General features: G+C 43.8%; 1 protein-coding gene across 2 annotated transcripts; it reads left to right on the top strand.

Annotated features, from left to right (window-relative positions):
- The first annotated feature begins 757 nt into the window (after positions 1 to 757).
- LOC140718677 (uncharacterized) lies at positions 758 to 27,983 on the top strand. Of its 2 annotated transcripts, XM_073032718.1 has the most exons (9): positions 762 to 1,306; positions 13,183 to 13,491; positions 15,063 to 15,323; positions 20,558 to 20,659; positions 22,086 to 22,199; positions 24,442 to 24,549; positions 24,637 to 24,738; positions 25,921 to 26,019; positions 27,357 to 27,983. In XM_073032718.1, the coding sequence occupies exons 1-9, from the start codon at positions 1,249 to 1,251 to the stop codon at positions 27,581 to 27,583; spliced, it is 1,380 nt and encodes a 459-aa protein (XP_072888819.1). In that variant the 5' UTR covers positions 762 to 1,248; the 3' UTR covers positions 27,584 to 27,983. The 2 variants fall into 2 exon arrangements, with proteins under 2 accessions (XP_072888825.1, XP_072888819.1); XM_073032724.1 differs by lacking the exon at positions 24,637 to 24,738 and having other exon boundaries at positions 758 to 1,306.
- The last annotated feature ends 6 nt before the right edge of the window (positions 27,984 to 27,989 follow it).

The raw sequence follows: 27,989 nt of genomic DNA, 5'->3' as shown, positions 1-27,989 counted from the left end.
TGGAGGGTGGGGGTGGGTGGTGGATTCCCGGGGCACTGGGGCTAATAGAACCCACACGTCCCAGATAGATTGCACCTCATTACCTAGACATGTTCACACGGACGTAGGAGAGAACTACCCTCCATCTGCCAGAAGAAGCAGGGATGCCTAGTGGGCATCCATTTTAATTCCACTTCGCATTCCAATATGTCAATCCATGGTTTCCTCTACTGTCAGATGAGGCCACACTCAGCCTGGGGGAACAGCAGCTTATATTCTGTCTGGGTAGCCTCCGACCCGATAGCATGACTATCGATTTCTTGAACTTCCAGTAATGCCCCCCAACTTCCTCACCATTCCCCATCCCCTTTTTCCTCTCACCTTATCTCCTTGCCTGCCCATCTCCGGTGCACCTTCCCCCCTTTTCTTTCTTCCATGGCCTTCTGTCGTCTATCAGATTCCCCCTTCTCTTTCACCACTCAACCTCCCGGCTCTTTACGTCATCCCCCCCCCCCCCCCCCCCGTTTCATCTGTCATTTTGTTTCACTCTCCCCTCCCCGTAAATCTACTCCTGGTGGGTTTTTTTCTCTCCAGTCCTGCCGAAGGGTCTCGGCACAAAACGCCGACTGTACTTTTTTCCACACGTCCAGCCTGGCCTGCGGAGTTCCTCCGGCACTTTGTGTGTGCTGTGGGGATTTAACTTCGCTTGGTAGAGAACAGGACAAGCTGAGCATAAGTTCGGAGGGGGGGGGGGGTGAATTAGGGAGGGAATTTTAGACTGGTGCAAATATCTGGAACTGTTGGAAAATCATCAGCAGGATAAAAGGGGCGCTCTGGACTGCGTGGAATACTGTTCATCTAAAGTGATTGGCGTTTGGCCCAGTGGGCAAGGCATCTGAAGGTCTCTGGTTCGAGCCTCAGCTCAACAACACATTGCTCTGCGATGTCACTGTACTCCTAGTGGAGTGAGGAAGGCTTGCAGCTAAACCTTCCAAGATCGCCTATTTAAAAAAAAGTGATTGGCATCGTAACCGCCCCCAAAGGGCAGAAAGTGCGTCCACCGGAAAACCCCACGCGCATTTAAAAGATAAGTTTGGTTTCTTGTAGATACAGTTTTGTATCTGCAAGAACATTTGTTTATTTTGGTTAGTAGCTGATCTCTGGCCCCGCGGTGCGAGAAGAGGACGAGATCCCCGGGTTTTAAAGGGTCCCTGACTTCACTTTAGTTTTGGGACAGCAGCGGCCCCGGAGTTTAATCGGTCACTGAAGATGTGGACGATCGCCTGCCTGTCGCTGCTGTGTCTGCTTGCAGCGTCCAGTAACGAAGGTAAGGAGTCTCCGTTTCGGCTTTGCGGCCACGTGACACATGGAATTCCGCTCGGCGGCATGACTTTTAAAAGTTTTCCGCGTGGGATTTCTGCCGGGGGTGTTCATCCCCGACAAATAAGTTGCAATGGCCCCAATTTCAGACTTTCTGTGTACCCTGATAGTTACGTGAGAGGTCTGCTTGTATCCTGTTTAGTGAATCAAGGGGAAAGTTGTTTCCGGTGATGGTCGGCATGCCCATGTGTTTGTAAACAGTGAGGAGAAAGCGGGTGACTTAAGTGGAACGTGCAAACTGTAACGTGCCAACAAGTGGTGGATGAGATTTAATGTAGAATAGATAACGAGGGAAGAGAACAAAGCTTTTTGAGGGCGTTAGCTAATCCTTGAGTTTTGGATTTTAATTTTTGTATATGTGGGCTTAGTCTGGTTTACGAGCAGTGAATTAGTGAATACAGTGGCTATTCTGTGCTGTGTACTTATTAAAGGAAAGGAAAGGCACGTTGCATCGGAGGAACATTGAAAATAAATTGTTTCATTAAGCAATCGTTACTTAAGTAACTCAATGATAGATTATACGTATGTTTGACATCATCATGCCGTCCATCTTGTGTACGGGCTACGCCGCAGCCTACGCCGTAACCCTGATTTTCACTTCTGCGTCGCTCTTCGCCGTAGTGAGCGCCTTCGCTTGACGGAGGGGGTTCTGTGCCACTGTGTTGAGTTACTTCGTGAAAGACACAGACGAGGAAATGCATTTCAAACATTTTCGCATGTCGGCAGGTACATTTGACAATTTTTTAAAAACTTTTTTTTAGTTTTTATTGAACACAAACAAATCACAGAAACATATGCTAACAAAGCCAGGGAATCACACAAAAGCAGCAACAAATATAAACAACACACACAAAATGCTGGAACGGAGTATTGTGTGCAGTTTTGGGCCACTTATTTAAGAAAGGATTTGCTGACATAGGACAGGGTTCAGAGGAGGTTCACAAGAATGATTTTGGCAATTAAGTGGTTATTATCTGAGCAGCAATAATATGCTCTGGGCCTGTACTCACGGGAATTTAGAAGAATGAGGGGGTGTTCTCATTGAAACCTATTGAATGTTGAAAGGTCTATGATAGAGCGAGTGTGAATAGAATGTTTTCTACGGTGGAGGAGTCTTGGACAAGAGAGTATAGCTTCAAATTAGAGGGACTCTATTTGGAACAGAGATGAGGAGGAATATCTTTAGCCAGAGGGTGCTAAATCTGTGGAATTCACTAACACAGATGTCTAAGGAGGCCTGTTCATTGGATGTAATTAAGGCAGAGATTCATAGGTTCTCGATTAGTCAGGATGTGAAAGATTATGGGGAGAAGGCAGAAGAACGGGATTAAGAGGGAATGGGATCAACCATGATGAAATGGTGGATCAGACTTGATGGGCCAAATGGCCTAATTCTGCTCCTTTGTCTTATAGAACATAGAATAGTACAGCACATTACAGGCCCATCGGCCCACAATGTTGTTCCGACCCTCAAACCCTGCCTCCCATATAACCCCCCACCTTAAATTCCTCCATATACCTGTCTAGTAGTCTCTTAAACTTCACTAGTGTATCTGCCTCCACCACTGACTCAGGCAGTGCATTCCACGCACCAACCACTCTCTGAGTGAAAAACCTTCCTCTAATATCCCCCTTGAACTTCCCTCCCCTTACCTTAAAGCCATGTCCTCTTGTACTGAGCAGTGGTGCCCTGGGGAAGAGGCACTGGTTATCCACTCTATCTATTCCTCTTAATATCTTGTACACCTCTATCATGTCTCCCCTCATCCTACTCTCCAAAGAGTAAAGACCTAGCTCCCTTAATCTCTGATCATAATCCATACTTTCTAAACCAGGCAGCATCCTGATAAATCTCCTCTGTACCCTTTCCAATGCTTCCACATCCTTCCTAAATTGAGGTGACCAGAACTGGACACAGTACTCCAAGTGTGGCCTAACTAGAGTTTTATACAGCTGCATCATTACATCACGTCTCTTAAACTCTACCCCTCGACTTATGAAAGCCAACACCCCATAAGCTTTCTTAACTACCTGTTAAGAAAGTTACCTGTGAGGTAACTTTCAGGGATCTGTGGACATGTACCCCCAGACCCCTCTGCTCCTCCACACTACCAAGTATCCTGCCATTTACTTCGTACTCTGCCTTGGAGTTTGTCCTTCCAAAGTGTACCACCTCACACTTCTCCTGGTTGAACTCCATCTGCCACTTCTCAGCCCACTTCTGCATCCTATCAATGTCTCACTGCAATCTTCGACAATCCCCTACACTATCTACAACGCCACCAACCTTTGTGTCGTCTGCAAACTTGCCAACCTTCTACCCCCACATCCAGGTCGTTAATAAAAATCACAAAAAGTAAAGGTCCCAGAACAGATCCTTGTGGAACACCACTAGTCACAACCTTCCAATCTCAATGTACTCCCTCCATCATGACCCTCTGCCTTCTGCAGGCAAGCCAATTCTGAATCCACCTGGCCAAACTTCCCTGGATCCCATGCCTTCTGACTTTCTGAATAAGCCTACCATTTTCCAACCTTGTCAAATGCCTTACTAAAATCCCTGTAGATCACATCCACTGCACTACCCTCATCTATATGCCTGGTCACCTCCTCAAAGAACTCTATCAGGCGTGTCAGGCATGATCTGGCCTTCACAAAGCCATGCTGACTGTCCCTGATCAGACCATGATTCTCTAAATGCCCATAGATCCTATCTCTAAGAATCTTTTCCAACAGCTTTCCCACCACAGACGTAAGGCTCACTGGTCTATAATTACCTGGACTATCCCTACTACCTTCTTTGAACAAGGGGACAACATTCGCCTCCCTCCAATCCTCCGGTACCATTCCTGTGGGCAACGAGGACATAAAGATCCTAGCCAGAGGTTCAGCAATCTCTTGCCTCGTGGAGCAGCCTGGGGAATATTCCGTCAGGCCCCGGGGACTTATCCATCCTAATGTATTTTAGCGACTCCAACACCTCCTCTCCCTTAATATCAACATGCTCCAGAACATCAACCTCACTCATATTGTCCTCACCGTCATCAAGTTCCCTCTCAGTGGTGAATACCAAAGAGAAGTATTCATTGAGGGCCTCGCTCACTTCCACAGCCTCCAGGCACATCTTCCCACTTTTATCTCTAATCGGTCCTACCTTCACTCCTGTCATCCTATTGTTCTTCACATAATTGAAGAATGCCTTGGGGTTTTCCTTTACCCTACTCGCCAAGGCCTTCTTGCGCTTCTCAGCCCCTTCTTAAGCACCTTTTTTGCTACCCTATATTCCTCAATAGACCCATCTGATCCTTGCTTCCTAAACCTCGTGTATGCTGCCTTCTTCCACCTGACTAGATTTTCCACTTCACTTGTCTTCCATGATTCCTTCACCCTACCGCTCTTTATCTTCCTCACCGGGACAAATTTATCCCTAACATCCTGCAAGATATCCCTAAACATCGACCACATGTCCATAGTACATTTCCCTGCAAAAACATCATCCCAATTCACACCCGCAAGTTCTAGCCTTATAGCCTCATAATTTGCCCTTCCCCAATTTTCCTGTCCTCTCTGATTCTATCCTTTTCCATGATAATGCTGAAGGTCAGGGAGCAATGATCACTGTCCCCCAGTTGTTCAACCACTGACAGATCTGTGACCTGACCCGGTTCGTTACCTAATACTAGATTTAGTATGGCATTCCCCCTAGTCGGCCTGTCAACATACTGTGACAGGAATCCATCCTGGACACACTTAACAAACTCTGCCCTATCTAAACCCTTGGAACTAATCAAGTGCCAATCAATATTAGGGAAGGTAAGTCACCCATCATAACAACCTTGTTATTTTTGCACCTTTCCAAAATCTTCCTCCCAATCTGCTCCTCGGTATCTCTGCTGCTACCAGGGGGCCTATAGAATACCCCCAGTAGAGTAACTGCTCCCTTCCTGTTCCTGACTTCCACCCATACTGACTCAAAAGAGGATCCTGCTACATTACCCACCCTTTCTGCAGCTGTAATAGTATCCCTGACCAGTAATGCCACCCCTCCTCCCCTTCCCCCACCCCATCCCTTTTAAAGCACTGAAATCCAGGAATATTGAGAATCCATTCCTGCCCTGGTGCCAGCCAAGTCTCCGTAATGGCCACTACATCATAATTCCATGTATGTATCCAAGCTCTCAGTTCATCACCTTTGTTCCTGATGCTTCTTGCATTGAAGTACACACACTTTAGCCCTTCTACCTTACTACCTTTACACCCTTTATTCTGCTTCTCTTTCCTCAAAGCCTCTCTATTTGTTAGATCTGGCTTTACTCCATGCATTTCTTTCACTGCTCTATCGCTCCGGGTCCCATCCCCCTTGCAAATTAGTTTAAACCCTCCCAAACCATGCTAGCAAACCTACCTGCAAGGATATTGCTCCCCCTTGAGTTCAAGTGCAACCCATCCAATCTGTACAGGTCCCACCTTCCCCAGAAGAGATCCCAATGGTCCAAAAATCTAAAACCCTGCTCCCTGCACCAACTCCTCAGCCACACATTCAACTGCCATCTCCTCCAATTCTTACCATCACTATCACGTAGTACTGGCAGCAATCCTGAGAACGCCACCCTTGAGGTCCTGTTCTTCAGCCTTCTGCCTAGTTCCCAAAACTCACACTTCAGGACCTCATCCCTCTTCCTGCCTATGTCGTTGGTCCCAACATGTATCACAACTTCTGGTTGCTTTCCCTCTCGTACCATGATGTCATGCACCCAGTCAGAGACATCCTGGACCCTGACACCAGGGAGGCAACAAACCATGCGGGTTTCCTTCTCACGTCCACAAAATCCCCTGTCTACTCCCCTGACTATAGAGTCTCCAATGACGACAGCTCTCCTCTTCTCCGTCCCATCCTTCTGCACCACAGGGTCAGACTCAGTGCCAGAGGCCCTGCCACCATGGCTCACACCTGGTCGGTCGTCCTCACCAACAGCATCCAGGATGGTAAACTTATTATTCAGGGGAATGGCTACAGGGGTGCTCTGCACTGCCTGTCTACTCTCTTTCGCTTTCCCCCCTCGGACTGTCACCCAACGACCTTCTTTCGGCAGGCTAGGTGTGACTACCTCCCTGTAGCTCTCATCTATGACTGCTTCATTCTCCCTTATGAGTCGAAGGTCATCTAGCTGCTGCTCCAGATTCCTCACACGGTCTTCCAGATCACCCAGCTGTGAGCACTTCTGGCAGATGTGACTCTGCGGGAGAGGGGAGTTCCCCCAAGACTGCCACATCTCACAGGAGATGTCTATGCTGAGGTTGATAGGTTGGCATGAAGAAGGATCGACAAATGTGTTTACAATTGGCTGAATTATTAAATGGTGTTTTATTTCATCCTTGCAGCCAAAGCTACAATCCATTTGGTTTAAAGCACCCAAGCTGCCTTCTCCTTTGCCATTTTTTTTGACAGTTTAGCCTCGATTGAGTTAATTATGTGTAAATTGGCTGCCAGAACCAGGTTCTAAACTGTGGTGAATGGTCTTGTTTCTGCTAATGTAACAGGTGCTCATTTTCGGTCATACAACTATAAGACACTGGAGCAGAATTAGGCCATTCGGCCCATTGAGTCTGACCTGCCATTTCATCACAGCAGATTTAAGATCCCTCCAAAACCATTTTTTTCTTTTTCTTTTTTACAATATTTTTATTCAGAAGAAAAAAAAACCAAGATTTACAGAGTGCAACACATAGATACATCTCAACATAAATTGTGTACATTCATATATTGTAATAAAATTGATCAAAATGTTATAGCATAACACATAAAGGTATACCACTCTGTAATCAAAAATTTAAAGATAAGTCATACATCATAAAAGAAATTTTTTATATAAAAAGTCAACCCCCTACCAACTACCAAAGAAAAAAGCTGATGGATGATAATGGATAACTAGAAAAAAAAAGACCTATTCGCTTAAAAAGAGAAGATAAAAATATACATAAAAGTCTGTGCACTGTTAAACTTTATAAATTGGAAAAATAATTTAGGAAAGGTCCCCAGATATCATAAAAAGATTGTTTCGAATTTAAGACTGAGCAGCGGATCTTTTCTAAATTTAATTAAGACATAATATCACATTGAAGATGTGTAGGAGGGGTAGACTCCTTCCATTTAAGCAAGATTGCTCTTCTTGCTAAAAGAGAGGTAAAAACTAAAACCTGTAAGTTAGGAGTATTTAAAGTTATATCTTCATTTGCAATAATACCAAACAAGGCAGTAAGGGGATTTGGGTCAAATTGGACCCTAAAAAGTTCTGAGAAGGTGTGAAATACTTCCCACCAAAACTTTTCCATTTTAGGGCAAAACCAAAACATATGAATTAAAAGAGCTATCAGCAGAGTTGCATTTATTACAAAGTGGAGAAACATTCGGGTAAAAACTGGACAGCTTCTGTTTAGAAATGTAAGCTCTATGAACCACTTTATTTTGTAGAAGAGAATGACGAGCACAGAAAGATGATTTATTAACCCGTTTAAGAATTTTATTCCAACTATCATCAGAAATCTGACAATTTAGGTCATCCTCCCAAGCTTTTTTTATTTTATCTAAAAAGTCTTGTCTAGAATCAATCAACAAGTTATAGATACCAGTAATAGAACCATTAACAAAGGTTTTAAATTTAAAAGATCGTCCAGTAAATTTTTATCAGGAGCTATGGGAAAAGTAGTTAAATGGAAACGTAGAAAATCTCTAATTTGAAGGTATCTGTAAAAATGTGTTTTTGGGAGTACGAATTTATTTGTCAATTGGTCAAATGAAGCAAGAGATCCTGAGATAAACAGGTCCCAAAAACACTTAATACCTAGTTCATCCCAATCTTTAAAGACTTTATCAGTCATGGAAGGGATAAAAAAATTAAGGAGAATGGGAGATGATAATGAAAAATTTGCTAAACCAAAAAATTTCCTAAATTGAGCCCAAATCCTTGAAAGTTTGCTTAACAATTATGTTATCTGTTATTTTATTTGCTGAAAAAGAAGAGTATGATCCAAGAAGAGAGACAATAGAGGAATTTTTTACAGAATTAACTTCTAAGGAGACCCATGATGGGCAATCTTTACGATAAATATAATAGGACTGGAAAATGATATTCCTTATATTGGCAGCCCAATAGTAAAACCTAAAATTGGGTAGGGCTAATCCACCCATCTCTTTATTTCTTTGTAGGTAAACTTTACTTAAACAAGCTTGTTTATTATTCCAAATATAAGATGTTAAAATTCAATCTAAAGAATCAAAGTAGGTCTTCGGAATAAAAATAGGTAAGGCCTGAAAAAGATATAAAAATTTAGGAAGAATCTTCATTTTAATCGAATTAATTCTGCCAATTAGGGATAAAGAAAGAGGGGACCATTTAGAAAGTGTCTTTTTCACACAATTCAATAAGGGGTTTAAGTTTTCTTTAAATAAATTCTTGAAGTTTTTAGTAATTGTTACACCTATATACATAAATTGACATGTAACAACTTGGAACGGAAATTTGGCATTTAATGACATTAGATCATTTAAAGGAAATAGCTCACTTTTATGTAGGTTCAGCTTATATCCTGAAAAAGAACTAAACTGGGTAATTAAAGACAGAACCAAAGGTAAAGAAGTTCCAGTGTTGGAGATAAAAAGTAAAATATCATCAGTGTATAATGAAATTTTATGAGTCATACCTTCCCTTAGTGTACCAGAAATGTCCTTAGATTCTCGAAATGCTATTGCTAAGGGTTCTATAGCTAAAGCAAAAAGTAAAGGACTAAGAGGGCAACCTTGTCTAGTTCCCCACTGTAATTTAAAGGGCTTAGAAATTTGGGAGTTAGTAATAACCTGAGCGGTAGGAGACAAGTAGATTAATTTAACCCAACGAATAAAATTAGGTCCAAAATTAAACTTTTCTAAGGTCTTAAAAAGTTAATTCCACTCAATCCTATCAAAGGCTTTTTCTGCATCTATTTTTTTGGATGGTGAATATATCACATTCAATAACCGACGTATATTAAAATGTGAGTAACAATTTTTAATAAATCCTGTCTGGTCATGTTATATAATAGATGGTAAAATATTTTCAAGTCTCCGAGCTAAGATTTTGGATAAAATTTTTGCATCAACATTTAATAAAGAAATCGGTCTGTATGAAGAACATTCAGCTGGATTTTTATTTTTTTTAAGAATAAGAGAAATAAGAGCTTCATAAAAAGATTGAGGGAGTTTACCTGATTTAAAGGACTCTGATAAAACAGAGGATAAATAAGGTGTAAGTAACGTAGTGAAAGTTTTATAAAACTCCCCAGGAAAGCCATCAGGTCCTGGGGTCTTACCAGAATGTAAAGCACGTATATCCTCAGCCACTTCCTCATTGGAAATAGGCTGATCTAACTGTGTTAGACTATCATCAGACAATGTAGGAATGTTGATATTACTGAAAAAAGCATTCATATAGATATCATCTGAAGAAGAGTCAGACTTATACAACTTAAGGTAAAAGTCTTTAAATACGTTGTTAATTTCAGAATGGTCGGATATCTTAGTTCCATTATCTTTAAAATTTTCTGTGATTTGATGATTAGCTGTAAAAGATTTTAAGTGATTGGCTAATAAACTACCAGTTCTATCCCCGTGAATGTAAAATTGAGTTTTATCTCTCAACAGCTGTCGTTCAACTGGTAAGTCAGCAGAAGATTATACTTGGATTGGATTTCAATCTGCTTATTATATATACTTGGATCTGCAGATAGGGCATACTTTTGATCAAGATCTTTTAATATCGCTGCTAGGCCAGACCTTTCTTTGTCAGCTTTTTTCTTTATATAGGTAGAGTAAGAGATAATTTCTCCACTAATATATGCTTTAAAAGTATCGCAAACTATATTACCAGCAGTATCTCCTTTAAAATTTTCTTTAAAGAAAAAAGTAATATGGTTTTCCAAAAACTTTAGAAATTTTTTATCAGATAACAATGATAAGTTAAAATGCCAACTTCTATTTGGTACAGAGTAAACAGGTAGTCTTAAAGCCAGAAGTACAGGTGCATGATCAGACAAAGCAATCTCCTTATAATCACAGGATCGTACCAGTGGAAGCAAGTTTCTATCTATAAAAAAAATAATCAATCTGAGAGTACATATGATGAACCTGAGAGAAATATGAATATTCCTTTTCTTGGGGGTGTAAAAAACGCCACATGTCAAGAAAACCACATTGAAATAACAAAGATTTAAAAAGTAGGACTGATTTATTAGTGACGGGTTTTACTTGAAGAGCGGTCTAATATAGGGTCAAGCCAAAAATTAAAATCTCCACCCATCACTAAGGAATACCGATTCAAATCAGGCAGAAAAGAGAAAAGACGTTCAAAAAACAAGGAGTCATCTGCATTTGGAGCATATACATTCGCAAATACGATTAATTTATTCTCAAGCCTACCCGAAACAATAACAAAGCGCCCATTTTTATCAGAAATTACATTATGTTGAATCAAGGATATATTCTGATCAAACAGGATAGAGATGCCTCTCGATCTAGATTGAGAGGGTGAGTGAAAATGTGTACCCTTCCATCCTTTGAAAAAACGTGAAATATCATCTTTACGAATATAAGTTTCCCATAACTGGATTACTTACCAGCAAAGATAGAGAGGTCCGCTGAAGTCTGTTGCTACCATTTTCAAACATTTTTATTTATAAAGGGGCACAAAAGTAAGGTTAATACAAACATTCAGATACCATAAGTCGTCAATACTCAATCTAAAGCGCAGGTATAGCAATAACCAATAAGAAATAAACTCTATTGTTGTCTAAGGGTAATGTATATATTGTCTGCTGTATATCTGAAAGTCTCTTGCGGTCACTGCAGTTCCACCAGCTGCCGTCTTTTGTGGTGTCGCGTTGGTGCACTTTGTTAAAGAGAGAGAGATAGAGATTAAATGAAAGTTACCCGGCGGGGTTTTCCAACCTTTAGGAGTTCGATTCGTCGGAGTCCCGTTGGGGAATGGACGCTCACTTGTGGCCTCCCCTGTAGCTAAGCCGTTCTTTCGTGGTGAGGTCGCCAATCCCAGGCAAGGAAAAGACGCACACGAACCCCACCACCGCTATTAAATGCTGTCGCAGGATTTCTAGCGTGTCGTCTGGTCCGTCTGGGGGGCCGTCTTTACAACCCCTCTTTTATCTGAACTCACGGGGTCTCAGATGTCAATCAGGTTGGGATGATGCAATCTCTCTCCATCTCTCCACCCACGTTGCCCTGAGGGTATACACGTAGTACAGTTCCCAATTCACAAAGGTGTCTCCACGAGACAATGACCACAGTCGCCAGCTTTGCCTCGCCATGAAACGAGGGACACCGCACGTATCTCTCTCTTCTCTTGGGTCATTGCCCCCCCCCCCCCCCTTCACTAGGGCTCTGGCGATTCTCACAAAGGAGGGGGCTGGGATCATAACACCTCCCCTCTTAAAAACGTTTTTACCAGCGGTTAAAACGGAGTGGTACAGAGTCTTACAAAGTTTTAGGATTTAACATAGTACAAAAGCTTTTCTTTTAACTACAGAACTGTACCGTCAAAAATTATACGAGTTTTAACAAAGCGCCAATTACTTGATTGAACACCTGAAATTAAAACATTTAACATAAAGCAACTCAAGATTGAGTTTAAGCATGGAGACTATGTAAAAATTTCTTAGCTTCTTCAGGCTTTGTAAACCAAGAAACCTTATTATCAGAAGTAGTAACCTTGAGTTTACACGGATCTCTGAGAGAAAGGCGACAGCCAAGCCTAAAAAGATCAGACATGACCTTTTTAAAAGCCTGTCTAGCTCTTAGAACTTACAGTGGATAATCTTGAACGATCCAAAACTGTTGATCACGAAATTGTAATATGCGTTTCTTCCTTGATTTACGAAGGATCTGTTCTTTAATCTGACAGTCATAAAAGCGAATGATAATAGAGTGAGGTTTGGCAGGATCCCAATTAGGTGGGGTAACTCGGTGAACGCGCTCAAATTTTGGTAGTTCCGATAATATATTAGGGAATAAATCTTTCAGCATTTGAGCACAAAAATCGATAGGTTGACTACCCTCCAGTTTTTCAGGAAATCCAAAATTCTGATATTGCACCTTCGGTTCCTGGTCTCCAAATCTGTAAGTTTCTTCAGTAATGCGTCGTATTTTTTAAGTTGTTCCTTAGAAATTTTCTTGAAACCTTCGATATCCTTCTGCAACACCGGCAGAGATTCTTCGTGTAGCTTAATACGAATTTCGTGGTCATTCACAGTCTGCTGTATACTTCCAAGTTTCCGATTAAGTGTTTTCAGTTCAGATTTAACCAGGTCGAGGGAATTCTGTAACAAGTCAAACTTGGATTCCAAGTCATCCAGTTTATCCAATTTTTCGAGTTTCTCAGACATTTGTTGAAACATTTCAGTCAAAATTTCTAAAGTAACCTCTTTTTTTGAGTGTTTTCTACTCATGGTGCTCTCGCCGAGATAGGTTTAAACAGCAAAGTAAGCGAATAATTTCGGAGCACGTAGCTACTGCAACCTACTCCATTACAGCCACCGGAAATATACTCAATGACTTGGCCTCTTCCGTGTACAGTACACTCTATCTTTGCCTTTCGATATTGAATGTGTGTCAGTAAGGTTCTCTTCCTCCCCATGCTGCCCCCACGACCACCTTCTTCTAAACTCAAGCAAGTAGAGGCCCGGACCCATCATACGCTGACCCTTTGTCACCCCATTCCAGTGTCCCACCACCGTCTTCCCAGATTTAACAGTTACATTTTCTTTTCTTGCCCTCATCAGTCAAACGAGAAGCTGCCGTTGCAAAGCTTGGTTCATCAGTCTTACTGCATTCGGAAGTCGGAGTTAACCCGCAGAAGGAAGAGATCATTTGGACATTCATCAGCAGGCACAACAGCATTGTCACCATTTTACATCACATCCCGAATTACAAGGAGTGGGTAGAGCCCAATGAACAGTTCAAGTTGCGTCTGCGCTTTTTTCTTTCCAATGGTTCTTTGATGATAAACGGATTAAAAGCCGGAGACCAAGGAGATTACAGTTTGGAGGTAGATGACCGTAAACTGAAAGTAATACATTTGTCTCTCTTCGGTGAGTGGTTACATTTTCTTGCAATGCTGTACATTAATAACTGATTGAAGATTCAAGTTTATTTAACGCATGTACAGTACTGTGCAAAAGTCTTAGGCACATAAAGATGTACAGTAGCCAGGGTGCCTAAGACTTTGTACAGTTTGATATATTATGTCCTTCTTGTTGCCAAATACTGTTAGCTCAGTAGTATTAAGTGTTATTTGGTAACTGGAAAGACATAATATTCAGTACTTGGGCACCGTCGTTCGTTCTCTCCCTCTCCCTCCCCCTCCTCCCCTCCCCCCTCTCTCCCTTCCCCCCCTCTCTCCCCATACACACACACACACACACACACACACACAACTTTGTCACAATACTGTACATGTGGGTTTATCAACACTGGGACTGGCTCTTTAGGCTAATATCTTCCTCTCAGTCAGAGTCATGGAGAAAGATGACACTGAAACAGGACTTCCAGCCCACGGATATTTTTGTTAGCCCCGTTCCTCACTTTGCCCTGACACCTCATTAATTGGTCATCTGTCCCATTCCTGGTACGGCTGAGGGCAAATCCCAGATTGAAACGTGAGCTGCACAGATACGTGGGTGAAGTGCAAGTCCTCTCTTCCCCACACATTTGATGAAAGGTCTGTACACTCTCTGCATTCTGTGCTTCCCAGGACATGATCGGAACCCTTGCCTTGCTGCAGCTTCCACAGTGCTTATCACATTTGCCTTACAGCGCCATTTGTTACCGACTGCAGCTCAATTCCCGTCACTGTCTGCAGGCATTTTGTATGTTCTCCCTGTGACCGTGTGTGTTTCCTCACACATTCCGAACATGTACGGATGGTGAAAAAGGATCTAGTGCTTTCCAGGCATATGTGACCAATACACTTTTCTCAGACTTCCAGCCAGCTGCAGGTATCGATTTTAACCGATATTTCAACGACAAACTCTGCCATCTTCATTGGGGATGATGCCTGGGTATGTCTAGTCCGGTGGTATTTATACCCCTGTTGTCCATCCCTCCTGAATGGTTAGTCCTCATCCAATCAGGTTTCCATTGAAACCAATATCAATTGGCCGTGGCAGAACATTGCGTTCACAGTGGCCATAGGATTCACTTCGATGGCACAAAACTGTGCCACGCCGGTGGCTTTTGGGACCACCTGGTGAAGGAAGCCATTGAAATAAAACTAGAGGAAAAGAGTTTTATCCAAGGCAAAGCTCTTCCTCTAAGTAAGAACTGGAATTTGGTTGTAAATGAGGTGAGACAGTGGAAACCTGGTTGGATGAGGAGTAACCATTCAGGAGGGGTGGAATACAGGGGTGTAAATACCACTGGACTAGATGCCCAGGCATTGTTCCTGATGAAGATGGCGGAGCTTGTCATCGAAACATCAGTTAAAATCGATACCTGCACCTGGCTTGAAGCCCAAGAGAAATTATTCATGTACGATTAGGGTTAGTGAGTTGTGGACATGCTACATTAGCGTGTCAACACGTCCGGACTGAACAATCGCAAAACAACACATTTGACTATATGTTTTTAAAGTACAAATAAAGCTAGTCTTTCTGCTCTTCAGATAACCTGCTGGAAGCTGTGATATTGACCAACTCCTCCTCCTTCACTTCTACTATCTGGCTCATCTGCAACGTCAGTGGAGATCCTCAGAAGTATCAATGGTGGAAAAATGGAGCGGAAATCTCCCAGCTTCACCAGCTTACGGATGGCAATCGGAGTCTTATTATCATGAATCCCTCAGTACGTGACTGTGGAATTTATACCTGTGTGGCAACCAATCCAGCCAGCTCCATCCAGGTTAATCACACCCTATTCATTTTTGGTGAGATTGGTTAATAAATCTTATTCTGAGAGTAAATTTGACATCATCGCTTAGTGGCCGGCTTTGGAAATCAATCTGTCAGCACTGAGAGTGTTAAAAGCTCATAGAAATTTTGCAATATGGAAAGAGGCCATTGGGTCCATCTTGTCTGTACTAGCTCTGAGTAATCCACCTACTCCCTTTTCCTGCTCCACAATTAAATCTGTCTCGACTACAACAATTCTTAAAGCAAAGTTCGACAACATACCCTGACCAGCTTGGATTCTTTTGCTAATCATCGTCCTTCTACATTCTCCAGTTCTCAACCTCTCCGGTTTCAAATCCCTTCATCAGATCTTCTCACGCCCTCCTCTGTTCCACAGAACTGCTTCAGCCTCTTCAGTCCATCCACATGGCTCTCAATCGAGGAACCTTGAATTGAGGCTGGGGAGGGGTATTGTCTTTATCTCTGTAACTCTGAGCCACCATTCCTGCTTTCTAATTTTTTATTATTTGTCATCTATTCAGCTCTCATCTGCAAATAATACTTTTTCCTGAACAGATTAACACCTGTCATCGAATAGGGGGTATAATAGAAACATAGAAAACCTACAGCATAATACAGGCCCTTCGGCCCACAAAACTGTGCTAAACATGTCCTTACCTTAGAACTACCTAGGCTTACCCATAGCCCTCTATTTTTCTAAGCTCCATGTACCTATCCAGGAGTCTCATAAAAGACCCTATCGTTTCTGCCTCCACCACCACTGCAGGCAGCCCATTCCACACACTCACCACTCTCTGCGTAAGAACCTTACCCTTGACATCTCCTCTGTACCTGCTTTCAAGCACCTTAAAACTGTGTCCTCTCGTGATATCCATTTCAGCCCTGGGAAAAAGCCTCTGACTGTCCACACAATCAATGCCTTTCATTATCTTGTACACCTCTATCAGGTCACCTCTCATCCTCCGTCGCTCCAAGGAGAAAAGGCTGAGTTTACTCTACCAATTCTCAAAAGACATGCTTCCCAATCCAGGCAACATCCTTGTAAACCTCCTCTTCACCCTTTCTATGGTTTCCACATCTGTCCTGTAGTCAGGCGACCAGAACTGAGGACAGTACTCCAAGTGGGGTCTGACCAGGGTCCTATATAGCTGCAACATTACCTCTCGGCTCCTAAACTCAATCCCACAATTGATGAAGGCCAATGCAGTGTATGCCTTCTTAACCACAGAGTCAACCTGTGTCGCAACTTTGAACGTCTTATGGACTTGGACCCCGAGATCCCTCCAATCCTCCATATTGCCAACAGCCTTACCATTAATACTATATTCTGCCATCATATTTGACCTACCAAGATGAACCACCTCACACTTATCTGGGTTGAACTCCATCTGCCACTTCTCAGCCCAGTTTTCCATCCTATCAATGTCCCACTGTAACCTCTGACAGCCCTCCACACTATCCACAACACCCCCAACCTTTGCATCATCAGCAAATTTACTAACCCGTCCCTCCACTTCCTCATCTAGGTCATTTATAAAAATCACAAAGAGTAAGGGTCCCAGAACAGATCCCTGAGGCACACCACTGGTGACCGGCCTCCATGCAGAATATGACTCATCTACAACCACTCTTTACCTTCTGTGGGCAAGCCAGTTCTGGATCCACAAAGCAATGTTCTCTTGGATCCCATGCCTACTTATTTTCTTAATAAGCCTTGCATGGGGTACCTTATCAAATGCCTTGTTGAAATTCATATACACCAGATCTACTGCTCTACCCTCATAAATGTGTTTAGTCACATCCTCAAGAAATTCAATCAGGCTTGTAAGGCACGACCTGCCTTTGACAAAGTCATGCTGACTATTCCTAATCATATTATACCTCTCCAAATGTTCATAAATCCTCTCAGGATTTTGTCCATCGACTTACCAACCACTGAGGTAAGACTCACTGGTCTATAATTTCCTGGGCTATCTCTACTCCCTTTCTTGAATAAGGGAACAACATCCACAACCTTCCAATCCTCCGGAACCTCTCCCGTTCTCATTGATGATACAAAGATTATCGCCAGAGGCTCAGCAATCTCCTCCCTTGCTTCCCATAGTAGCCTGGGGTACATCCCGTCTGGTCCCGGTGACTTATCCAACCTGATGCTTTCCAAAGCTCCAGCACATCCTCTTCCTTAATATCTACATGCTCAAACCTTTTAGTCTACTGCAATTCAACCCTACACTAGCCAAGCTCCTTTTCAGTAGTGAGTGCTGAAGCAAAGTATTCATTAAGTACCTCTGCTATCTCCTCTGGTTTCATAGACTTGACTTGATATGCACTTTTCCACTGTCACACTTGAATGGTCCTATTCTCTCACGTCTTATCCTCTTGCTCATCACATACTTGTAGAATGCCTTGGGGTTTTCATTAATCCTGTCCGCCAAGGCCTTCTCATGGCCCCTTCTGGCTCTCCTAATTTCATTCTTAAGCTCCTTCCTGCTAGCCTTATAATTTTCTAGATCTCTATCATTACCTAGTTTTTTGAACCTTTTGTAAACTCTTCTTTTCTTCTTGACTAGATTTACAACAGCCTTTGTACATCACAGTTCCTGTATCCTTCCATCCTTTCCGTCTCATTGGAACGTACCTATGCAGAACTCCACACAAATATCCCGTGAACATTTGCCACATTTCTTCCTTATGTTTCCCTGAGAACATTTGTTCCCAATGTATACTTCCAAGTTCCTGCCTGATAGCCTCATATTTCCCCTTACTCCAATTAAACGCTTGTCTGTTCCTATCCCTCTCCAATGCTATGGTAAAGGAGATAGAATTATGATCACTATCTCCAAAATGCTCTCCCACTGAGAGACCTGACACCTGACCAGGTTCATTTCCCAATACCAGATCAAGTACAGCCTCTCCTCTTGTAGGCGTATCTACATATTTTGTCAAGAAACCTTCCTGAACACACCTAACAAACTCCACCCCATCTAAACCCCTCATTCTAGGGAGATGCCAATCAATATTTGGGAAATTAAAATTTCCCATCACGACAACTCTGTTATTATTGCACCTTTGCAGAATCTGTCTCCATATCTGCTCCACAAAAATTCGCCCCAATAGCCTTAGCAAACCTCCCCGCCAGGATATTGGTCCCCCTGGGATTCAAGTGCAACCCGTCCTTTTTGTGCAGGTCACATCTGACCCAACAGAAGTCCCAATGATCCAGAAATATGAATCCCTGCCCCCTGCTCCAATCCTTCAGCCACACATTTATCCTCCACGTGATTCTGTTCCTATACTCACTGTCACGTGGCACAGGCAGTAATCCCAAAATTACTACCTTTGAGGTCCTGCTTCTCAGCTTCCTTTCTAACTCACTGTAGTCTGTTTTCAGGACCTTCTCCCTTTTCCTGCCTATGTCGTTGGTACCAATATGTACCACTGCCTCTGGCTGTTCTTCCCACTTAGGATATTGTGGATGCGATCAGGAACATCCTTTGAGCTGCATCTCCAGTTCCCTAACGCGGTCCCTAAGGAGCTGCAGCTCGATGCACCTGGTGCGGATACGATCGTCCGGGAGGTTGGGAGTCTCCTGGACCTCCCACATCTGACACCACGGACAGAAAACCGGCCTCAGACAAAGACTTACTGTCTGTATTCGACACAGATAACCTACCTCGCCTCGACCCATTATTGCCGAAGCCCCGTTGAGCCAAAGCCTTCCTACTCTGACACCCACTTCTCCGAATCCTGCTGTTTAAATCTATCTTCTTTTTAAACTCATCTCGCTGTTCTCACTACACACACAAAATGCTGGTGGAATGCAGCAGGCCAGGCAGCATCTATAGGAAGAAGCACTGTTGACGTTTCGAGACGGGGAGGGGAGCACCAGAGTGAGAAGGAGAACAGGCAAAGAGTGATGGGCAGAGAGAGAAAAAAAAGGAGGGGGGAAAATAAATAAATCAGAGATGGGATAAGAAGGGGAGGAGGAGCATTAACAGAAGTTAGAGAAGTCAATGTGGTGCTCCCCTCCCCCTTTCTTTCTCCCTAGGCCTCCCGTCCCATGATCCTTTCCCTTCTCCAGCTCTGTATCCCTTTTGCCAATCACTTTTCCAGCTCGTAGCTTCACCCCACCCCTCAGGTCTTCTATCATTTTGCATTTCCCCATCCCCCTCCTACTTTCAAATCTCTTACTATCTTTTCTTTCAGTTAGTCCTGACGAAGGATCTCGGCCTGAAACGTCGACAGCGCTTCTCCCTATAGATGCTGCCTGGCCTGTTGCATTCCACCAGCATTTTGTAGGTGCTGTTTGAATTTCCAGCATCTGCAGATTTCCTCGTGTTGTCGCTGTTCTCACTGGCTGACGTACACGCGCTTGCGCAGTCGTGCCCTGTTCAAAAGGCTGAAGAATTTTTTTTTTCCTCCTGATTCGGTGGACCATGAGCAAAAAGTATTGGTTAGAAATTGAAATAATGTATTGCCATCTACCATAATCCTTGGTTTTATTTTGCTGTTGGGTAACCAATTTCGGTGGATGGTAGCCACTAACAATTGGTAACTTTTTTCCCTAAAAATAACCACACTAACCCATGATATGTGTTTCTTTTAATTTGTTATTTATTTATTGAGATACAGCGTGAAATATGTCCTTCACGCTTCGCTGCCCAGCAATCCCTCAATTTAGTTCTAGCCTCATCATGGGACAATTTGCAATGATCAATTGACCTCCCAGCCAGTATGCCTTTGGACTGCAGGAGGAAACCCTTGCAGTCACGAGGAGAATGTACAAACTCCTTACGGGCAGCGGCAGGAATTGAACCCGGGTTGCTGGTACTGTAAAGCGTTGTTCTAACCACTACACTACCATGCGGTCCCATGGTAACGTAGTTCTTCTAATACATAGCATCTTCATCCCTGGTCAGGTGACTTACTGAAGAGCCGGGGTTAGCAACGTGTCTTCTGGGACTGGGGAAAGAACATCCATCACGCCCCAAGTTTTGCATCTTCCTGTCAGATTGGAATTTTGCTCAGAGTTGTTCATTCTTGGCTGGCACGACAAGTTGCTGTCTAGTAAGTGCTCCTCAGAGGGCATGTTGGTACAGGCGTGACGTCACAGGTTGGTGAGACCGGGCAGGGATTGGCGTTTTCCCATCCCTGCAGGAGATGAAGGGAACAGTAGGCTTGTTGCAATACATAGCAAATCCCTTCGTCGTTTCTGTGTAACATTGTTCAATGTTTTTTTTAATTGCAGATTTTCATCAAGAGGACATTGCAATAATTGTCCTGTCGGTGATGTCTTCGGTGCTTTCTATTTTGCAGTGCTTGCGGTACTTGAAGCTGAAGACAGACAGAGGTATTTATCATTGTGACCCAAATAAATGAAAGGAATCCTGGTTATTTTCTTGAGTTAATTTTTGTTCTTTGTGCCAAATAAGTGGCTGCCCTGATCTACCGATGGCCCAGTTAACTGGAATCCACCGCGGAGGTCACCATATACTACGTAGAGATTCATTTTCTTGCAGGCCTTTACAGGAAAGTAAAGAAATAGATTTGAATTTATGAAAAACTTTACGTAAAGACTGACAAACAGCCAATGTGCCAAAGAAAACAAATTGTGCAAATAATTTAAATAAATAATATTGAGAACATGAGCGGTAGAGTCCTTGAAAGTGAGTCTGAGGGTTGTGGAATCAGTTCAGAGTTGAGATGAGTGAGTGAGGGGGCTAAGCACATAACCTGTGCTGATGGAGATTGTGGAGTCTGAAAAGATTGTGGACTGTTGTTGCCAGTCTGAACTGACTGGGATCTGCAAGTGAGGGAATCAAGGATCCACTACACAGGGAGGTACTGGGGTATTCAAATTTCAGGGCTGGAATTTGAAGGGTCACACACAGCCCTCTTTCTATCCCCCATCTTGCACACGCTCCTCTCCCCCTCGCTCATGCACAACCCTCGCACACTCACCTCCCTTCCACCTCTCTCTCTCTCTCTGATACACATAAGCTCTTCCAAATTTCAGTTCAGCACCACTTCCTGGAGAGTAAATGGGGGTCCCGATAGATGCTGGACCAACCAGAAAAACCCCAATGAATTCAAAGCACCAGGGGAAGGAGAGGTGTCCCTCGGGCCACGTGCTGGAGGATCCCTCAAAACGGGTTCATCCGTTGCCAGTGGGCTCCCTGGACAAACACCACTTGTTCAACGTTTAGTGTCTCTGCATTTCGGCCTGCAGCCCTGTTTGGGGAACAGTTTCCACCCTGGTCTAGAACACTGCCCACTGCCCCAGAGCATCCGGGTACAGTGATGACCGAGTCCTCGGCCTCGCAGCAGAGTTCTGGGTGAAACTGCAACTTGTGGGCTGCTGTTGGTTAATGCTGCCACAGCTCCCATAACCATTGGGATGAAACACGCGCGATTCAAATTGCATTCTTTCCTCCTCCACTGGGCACACGCACAGGGAGACTGCATTATATCTGTCTTTTCCGTACTCAGCCCAGGGATCATTGGCATACAATATCAAAGATGAGCTGTTTTCTGGTGCTTTTTGCTCCTCTCTGCTCTCTCCTCTTTGCTGCCAGTGGTCCGTGAGCTCTGAGACTCCCCCAGTGCTCTGGTGGCGACTCCACCTCTGGGCTGGTATTTGAGCTGAGTGCCACCAGCAGCCTGGCCGGTCCCGAGTCCCAGCCCCGTTACCGCGAGCTCGCTCTCTGCTGTTTCCTGCGTCCAACCATTCATGTAGGTCTCACATTTGGACTGTTCTGCATTTTTCTTGATTGCAGCTGTGAGCTGGGTCAAATGCTGGAGGCAGTTCCTGGATATCTGTACCCTCATGACCTGTGTCACGACCCTCATGACCTGTGTCACGACTCTCGTCAGACTTATCCGCATAGAAGGTACGTGTGTGATGTTCTGTCTGTGCATTGTTGTGATCAGTGTGGTATTCAGCACACCCCTCCACCTTCAAGGAAAGGCAGTTTGTGTATCTGGACTCTGGGAAGGCACGTGAAGAAACTCATAAATTACAGGCATAATTATAAACCTGGAAAAGCAGTTGTTGGTTCAGTGGGGGGACCCAGTGTGTAGGGGTAATCTGCAGGGTCATGGTGTCATACAGGAATGCATGTTGGGCCTGTTGGAGGAAGGATGTGGAACCTTTTGCGAGGTGATTTCCCAGGATGCTGCCTTACCTGTGCTTTCTCTCTGAAACCTTTGAGTTTCTCACTTACCTACGTTACTTACTCAGCCTCTTCTCCCCGAGCTTCTTATACCTTTGACTCCAAGTTGTCAAGCCCAAGTTCCACAATGAAAAACAAATGATTCAGCACCGGCATCCTGCACCTTTTCTTGCGAAGCCTGTTGAACCAAAACCTGACCACTCTAACACTGGCCCACTCCAACAATGGCCAATCCGCTTGGACCTCGCTTTTTATTGGTTCGAGCTAAACTCACTCTGATGAGAATTGCTCTTCTCAAAAATGGAGAGCAGTTCTGGACCCCAGACTAGAATAGAAATATTTTGTCATTTATTGGATGCCATTTATCAAAATGTTACATTAGTTCAAACTAAATTTGCTATCAAAGTCACCGTGTACTACCCTGGGATTCATTTTTATGGATATTCACAGTAGATACAAAAAAGTACAGTAAAATCGATGAAGTACTGCATACAAACAAAGACAAACAACCAATATGCAAAAGACAAACTGCAAATGCAAAGAAGGCTCTTGTACCACCTTCTTGGTGGCAGCAGAGGAACAGAGCCTGCATGGTGGGGGTACTCGATAATGGATGGTGCTTTTTTGTGTGATGGACTGGGTATATCCACCACTTTCTATAGGTGTTTTCCCATTCTGGGGCAATGGTGATTCCATACCAGGCTGTGATGCAACCAGTGGAGTTTGGATGGATAGACGATGATGTGATGCAGATTGTGGAGATACTAATGGAGAAAAAAAGTGTGCGGTTAAAACCGCTGTTGGTTGGGGCATCTGGGGCCAGGGTCAATTGCATAGCACTGTTCTGTTTGTTTTAATATTAGGAATTGCTTTTCCCCAGAGTGAAAAGCAGTAATGTTCTGTCTGGAAATTCAGCGGGGCACGATGGGCACCGGTCACCTTTGCTTGGCCAGTGATGTCATTCCCTGTATGACATCGTCCTGCAGGGGAACAGCAAATTAGTTGGACCATGCTGCACTGGGAGCTCCCACCACTGGAAGTCCCAGGGCCATTCTCCTTCACCACTGCAGCTCCAAACTCTAGTATGCCTTCCAGATGTTAGTCACTGAACTTCATCCACCTGGCTTTTCTCCATCCCCACCTCTGCACACCTGCTTGAAATGTTCACGTAACCATGTTTTCAATATTCAAGGTCAGGCGGTGTCTGTGGAGAGAGGTGGACAGTGGGATGCAGCCCACCCACACTGTTTGCAATGACGCACCACTTAGCGTCACTGGTGAACCCGGTGATGGTTATCCCATCATCGGAGTCAGTCTGGAGAGCCGGTGATGGTTATCCCATCATCGGAGTCAGTCTGGAGAGCCGGTGATGGTTATCCCATCATCGGAGTCAGTCTGGAGAGCCGGTGGTTCAGGTCTGTCATCTTTAGATGGAGTGAAGTTAGAAATCTGTGCTTCCTTCTGCAGAGATGGGTGAAGGGCTGAGCTGAAGAACGTGAGCTGTGTGGAGGGGCAGAGACCAGGAGAGCCTCTGGTCTACCCACAGCTGGTGAGGGTGCAGTTCATGGCAACAAATGCTAAGGGGTGTAACAAAAAGGAATAAAGAGAAATAAAAGAAAGGATGGCACTTTTGAAAAATCTATCACTTCTATAGATGAGATGAAGAAAATTCCTTAGTGATAATTTAGTCAATAGGCTACATAATTGAAAACAATCACATCACATGGGCAATACTTGTTAGAAAGTACGAATCTTACAAAAAGTATTATTTCTAAAAACAATGGTTTCCAACAAGAGGCTTCAGGGTGAACAATAGATCCAGCGTTGCCCACCTGTACAGGAACAGTATATAAAGCACAGTTCTGGGGAAGTTACGGAACGGGATGCTTGCATCTCATTGTTTAATTTCCATTAATTACTGAGTGAATCATTCACAATTACTGTGGGGTCTTTGCTCCAGGTTCGTACCCTGTCGTCGTAGCGGTTTATTGCACAATTTCCCTTCAGTTTCTGACTTCTGTTCTGCTGTTCGCTGTTCGGTGGCTAGGCGGTCTCCAAAAGAGGGCAGGTAAGAGACTGGATCATTCATTGTACAACCTTTCCATTCATCTCAGTGAAGCAATGCATTCTAATCGTCACACTTTGTGTTTGACAGCTAAGTGTTTGACAGCTATTTTGGGATGGACCGTAGCTGGACTTCATTTCATCATGATCATGACTTCGGTCGCATTTTTAACATTATTAAGTCAACCAGACTGTGAGTTTGCCTACAGCTCTTCATCATTGTTTATGGCAATGCATGTTTTTGATGATCTGTGGTTTCTTTGTTCTCATAAGGACTCTGAGGTGGTTCCTCCCAATAATATCGAGTAAACTTAGTGATGACATCAGGGTAGTTTCTCCTCGTCTTTTGTTGTCTGCTGCGGTAGGAAGAGAGATGTACGCTCAGGCCTGCGGCCTGGTCAGTCGGTTGGGCTCTCCCTGCTCTCTTCAGTGCTTTGTGCAAGACTAGAGGGCCTGACATCATGAGCGCTTGGCCAGCCTAGGTCTTTATACAGTACAGTGCAAAATTTGAGGGGTGTGTGAGACAGACACATACACACACCCCACCCCCTCAGAATTTGCACAGCAGTGTATCATTCAGAGATAGTTAGATAGATAGATAGAGCTAGGGCACCTGGAACTTTTGCACAGTACTATATTTGTCAATGTGGAACAGAGAGTGAGTTTGTAAACCTGGCAGGAGCAAAGGGTGTTGGAAATGGTGAGGGTGGAGCACTGCGGGAGGGGTGTGGGACAGGTGGCAGTGATGAGCTCCAGAGATGTGTGGGGGGTGGGTGGTGAGACACCAAGCAAGGGCATTTCATTCCAAACAGTTGGTTGATTGATCACTACAGAATGGCTCTCTTGTGATCCCTGCTCCATCCCCTCTCCTTTCCCCCGCCACGATGCCCCTGTCCCTGACCCCTTCCCAGCCTCAGTCCACAATAGAGACCCAGATCAGAATCAGGTTTATCATCACTCACGTATGGCATGAAATCTGTTTAACTTTGTTTCCAGCATCAGTACAATGCAATACGTAAACTTACTACAGTACTGTGTAAAAGTGCTAGGCAGAGATAAGCTGGACAGTCTTTTCCCCAGGGTAGGGGAGTTCAAAACACAAGGGCATAGATTAGGGTGAGAGGGGAAAGATTTAAGTGTGATGATGGGATGGAACAATCTGACAGAGGAACAGGTTGAGGCAGGTACAGTACTAGAAGCTCTGGGAAGTGTTTAACACTTGTATAGGTACGTGGAGGGACGGGTCATGTACCGTCCTCTCTTTGCCATTGCTCTGTGAATTTGTTGTGGAAAGTGCCATTAGATGTGTTACTGTATTGTGGATGTGGGCGTTTGGTGTCAGTTTACTCAGTGTCATCACATTGTACAATTTCAGATCAAGGCTGTGAAAGGAGCTTTATTGTCTGGATCATATTCTTTGGAGCAGTGATCGTGGGTGCTGTGGTCTTTCTCTTCGACTTCGTGGTCCAACTCTGTAAGTAATTACCAAACCATTCAATAGCTGCATCGCTTCCCAGAGTAAAGACCTTCCCCGATCTCGCAGCCACTTCAGCTGCTACGAGGGTTTCCCAGGCTCTGCTTGAATTCCCTCATGGAGCTGCTGGCCGTGCAGGTGCGGTTTTGGACTCCTGCTGGGATGCAGAAATTGACAACCTCCAAGCTGAACTCCAGTGATACCCCACTGGGCTCCGTAGAGACTGATGGTGAGGTGTGATAGAGCGCAGAATAGGCCCCTCGAGCCATGCTGCCCAGCAAACCTCAATTTAATCTGAGCCTAATCACGGGGCAATTTGCAATGGTACGTCTTTGGACTGTGGGAGGAAACCCACACAGTCATGGGGAGAGCATACAAGCTCCTTACAGGCAGTGGCGGGAATTGAACCTAGGTTGCTGGTACCATAAAGCGTTGTGCTGACCACTACGTTACCACAAAATCCGTAAAGGATCAATTTCTTAGGTAGAATCAAAGTTGCAAATGAAGGCATCAACACTGAACAAATAGCACCAGGTATTTTGTTAAAATAGATTCCTACTGTTTGATAAAAATTTCATTTCATGTGTTTAGAAATTGACTAATTTATACCTAAAAGTTAATACATTGTGTTCATAATGCTGCTCTCTCTTGGACACTGATTCACCCAGCCCAGAGAACCTGGGGTACATACTGTGACCTTACAGGGGGCTCACCGGGTTCCAGAACCCATGTCGTACAGAAATTGCCCCATAAGTTAAGAACCTTTTCAGGTTTGCAATAATGATATGTTTACAATAATACAAGATACAGTCTGTGTTCTGAGTTAATTATGGTTGTGTTAGAGTAAATGTTGAAAATCATCATTAAAATGAAAAGCGTTGTTAAGGTTTATGCTGAGAATTCAGGAGAATGGTTTTGAGAGGGAAAATAAGTCAGCCGTGATGGAGGAGTAGAGGAGACTCGATGGGCCAAATGGTCTAATTCAGCTCCTATGTCTTACTGTTTTAGAGGAAGTGTAGGCAGGGCAATGTGATGTGGGTAGCTACAGGAAACAAAGATTAGTTTACAAACAGATCTCGTGTAACACCAGGTCTACCTGTATACAATTTCTTTTGAAGTTATAGAACTACTTTGTCTATTCACATTCCCCAGTTAACTTGGAGAGATTGCCTGTTATTGAAATATTCTCTGCGAGTTAGTACCTGGATTCCTCTGTCTGCCTTAGTCTCTGTAGGGGTGTCCCTCTCTGCCTGTCACCCTTCCCCTTGCTGTGACGCTTCTGCTGATTGACTGGGACTTACCTGCTTCCTATAACAAATGCACTTCTCTCATTTTAGTATTCTGCAGAAAGGAAAATCTTGAAACGGACCCACCAGATCCCTCAGCTTCTAATAAACATCTGATGTCCGATTTAGAAAGAGTACGGCAGTCTTCATTTTCAGACGACATTCCCAGTTTGAAGACTCAACAGTCTGGTCTCAGTCTTGATGACACCTTGGATTCCCATCTAAATACTGAGACACAGGAATCTTGCGTACTGGAGGTGGAAGAGCAGTGCAGTTGAAAATGAAAACATGGAGTCATAGAAAACTACAACACATCTCGTCTGTGCTAAGCCATTTAAATTGCTTAGTCCATCGACCTGCACCTGGACGGTAGCCAAACATCCAAAGGTTCAAAAGTTCATTTGTTATCAAAGCATACAACTGGAATTTCCTGGTGGGCAGAGACTGAGCAGTCACATTAGCAATCTCATTAGAGTTTTATCAACCCAGAATGGCAGAGCTTGCACTGTGATGTCAGCCTGTTTCTCCTGAATGACAACAAGAGCAAGGATAAAAATCATGTCATTCCAGTTGAAGGTGAAATCCATGTGTTCATCTCAAGTTTATCTCAGAATTAAGAATTTGTGCAGCAAAAAAATGCAAGCATAGGTTTCACATGCTAGACTATGAGCCTGATCATGTCAC

Source organism: Hemitrygon akajei, chromosome 2, assembly GCF_048418815.1.
Source record: "Hemitrygon akajei chromosome 2, sHemAka1.3, whole genome shotgun sequence".
NCBI classification, from domain to species: Eukaryota; Metazoa; Chordata; class Chondrichthyes; order Myliobatiformes; family Dasyatidae; genus Hemitrygon; species Hemitrygon akajei.
Note: the sequence above shows the minus strand (reverse complement) of the source record. Positions and strands in the feature narration are given on the sequence as shown.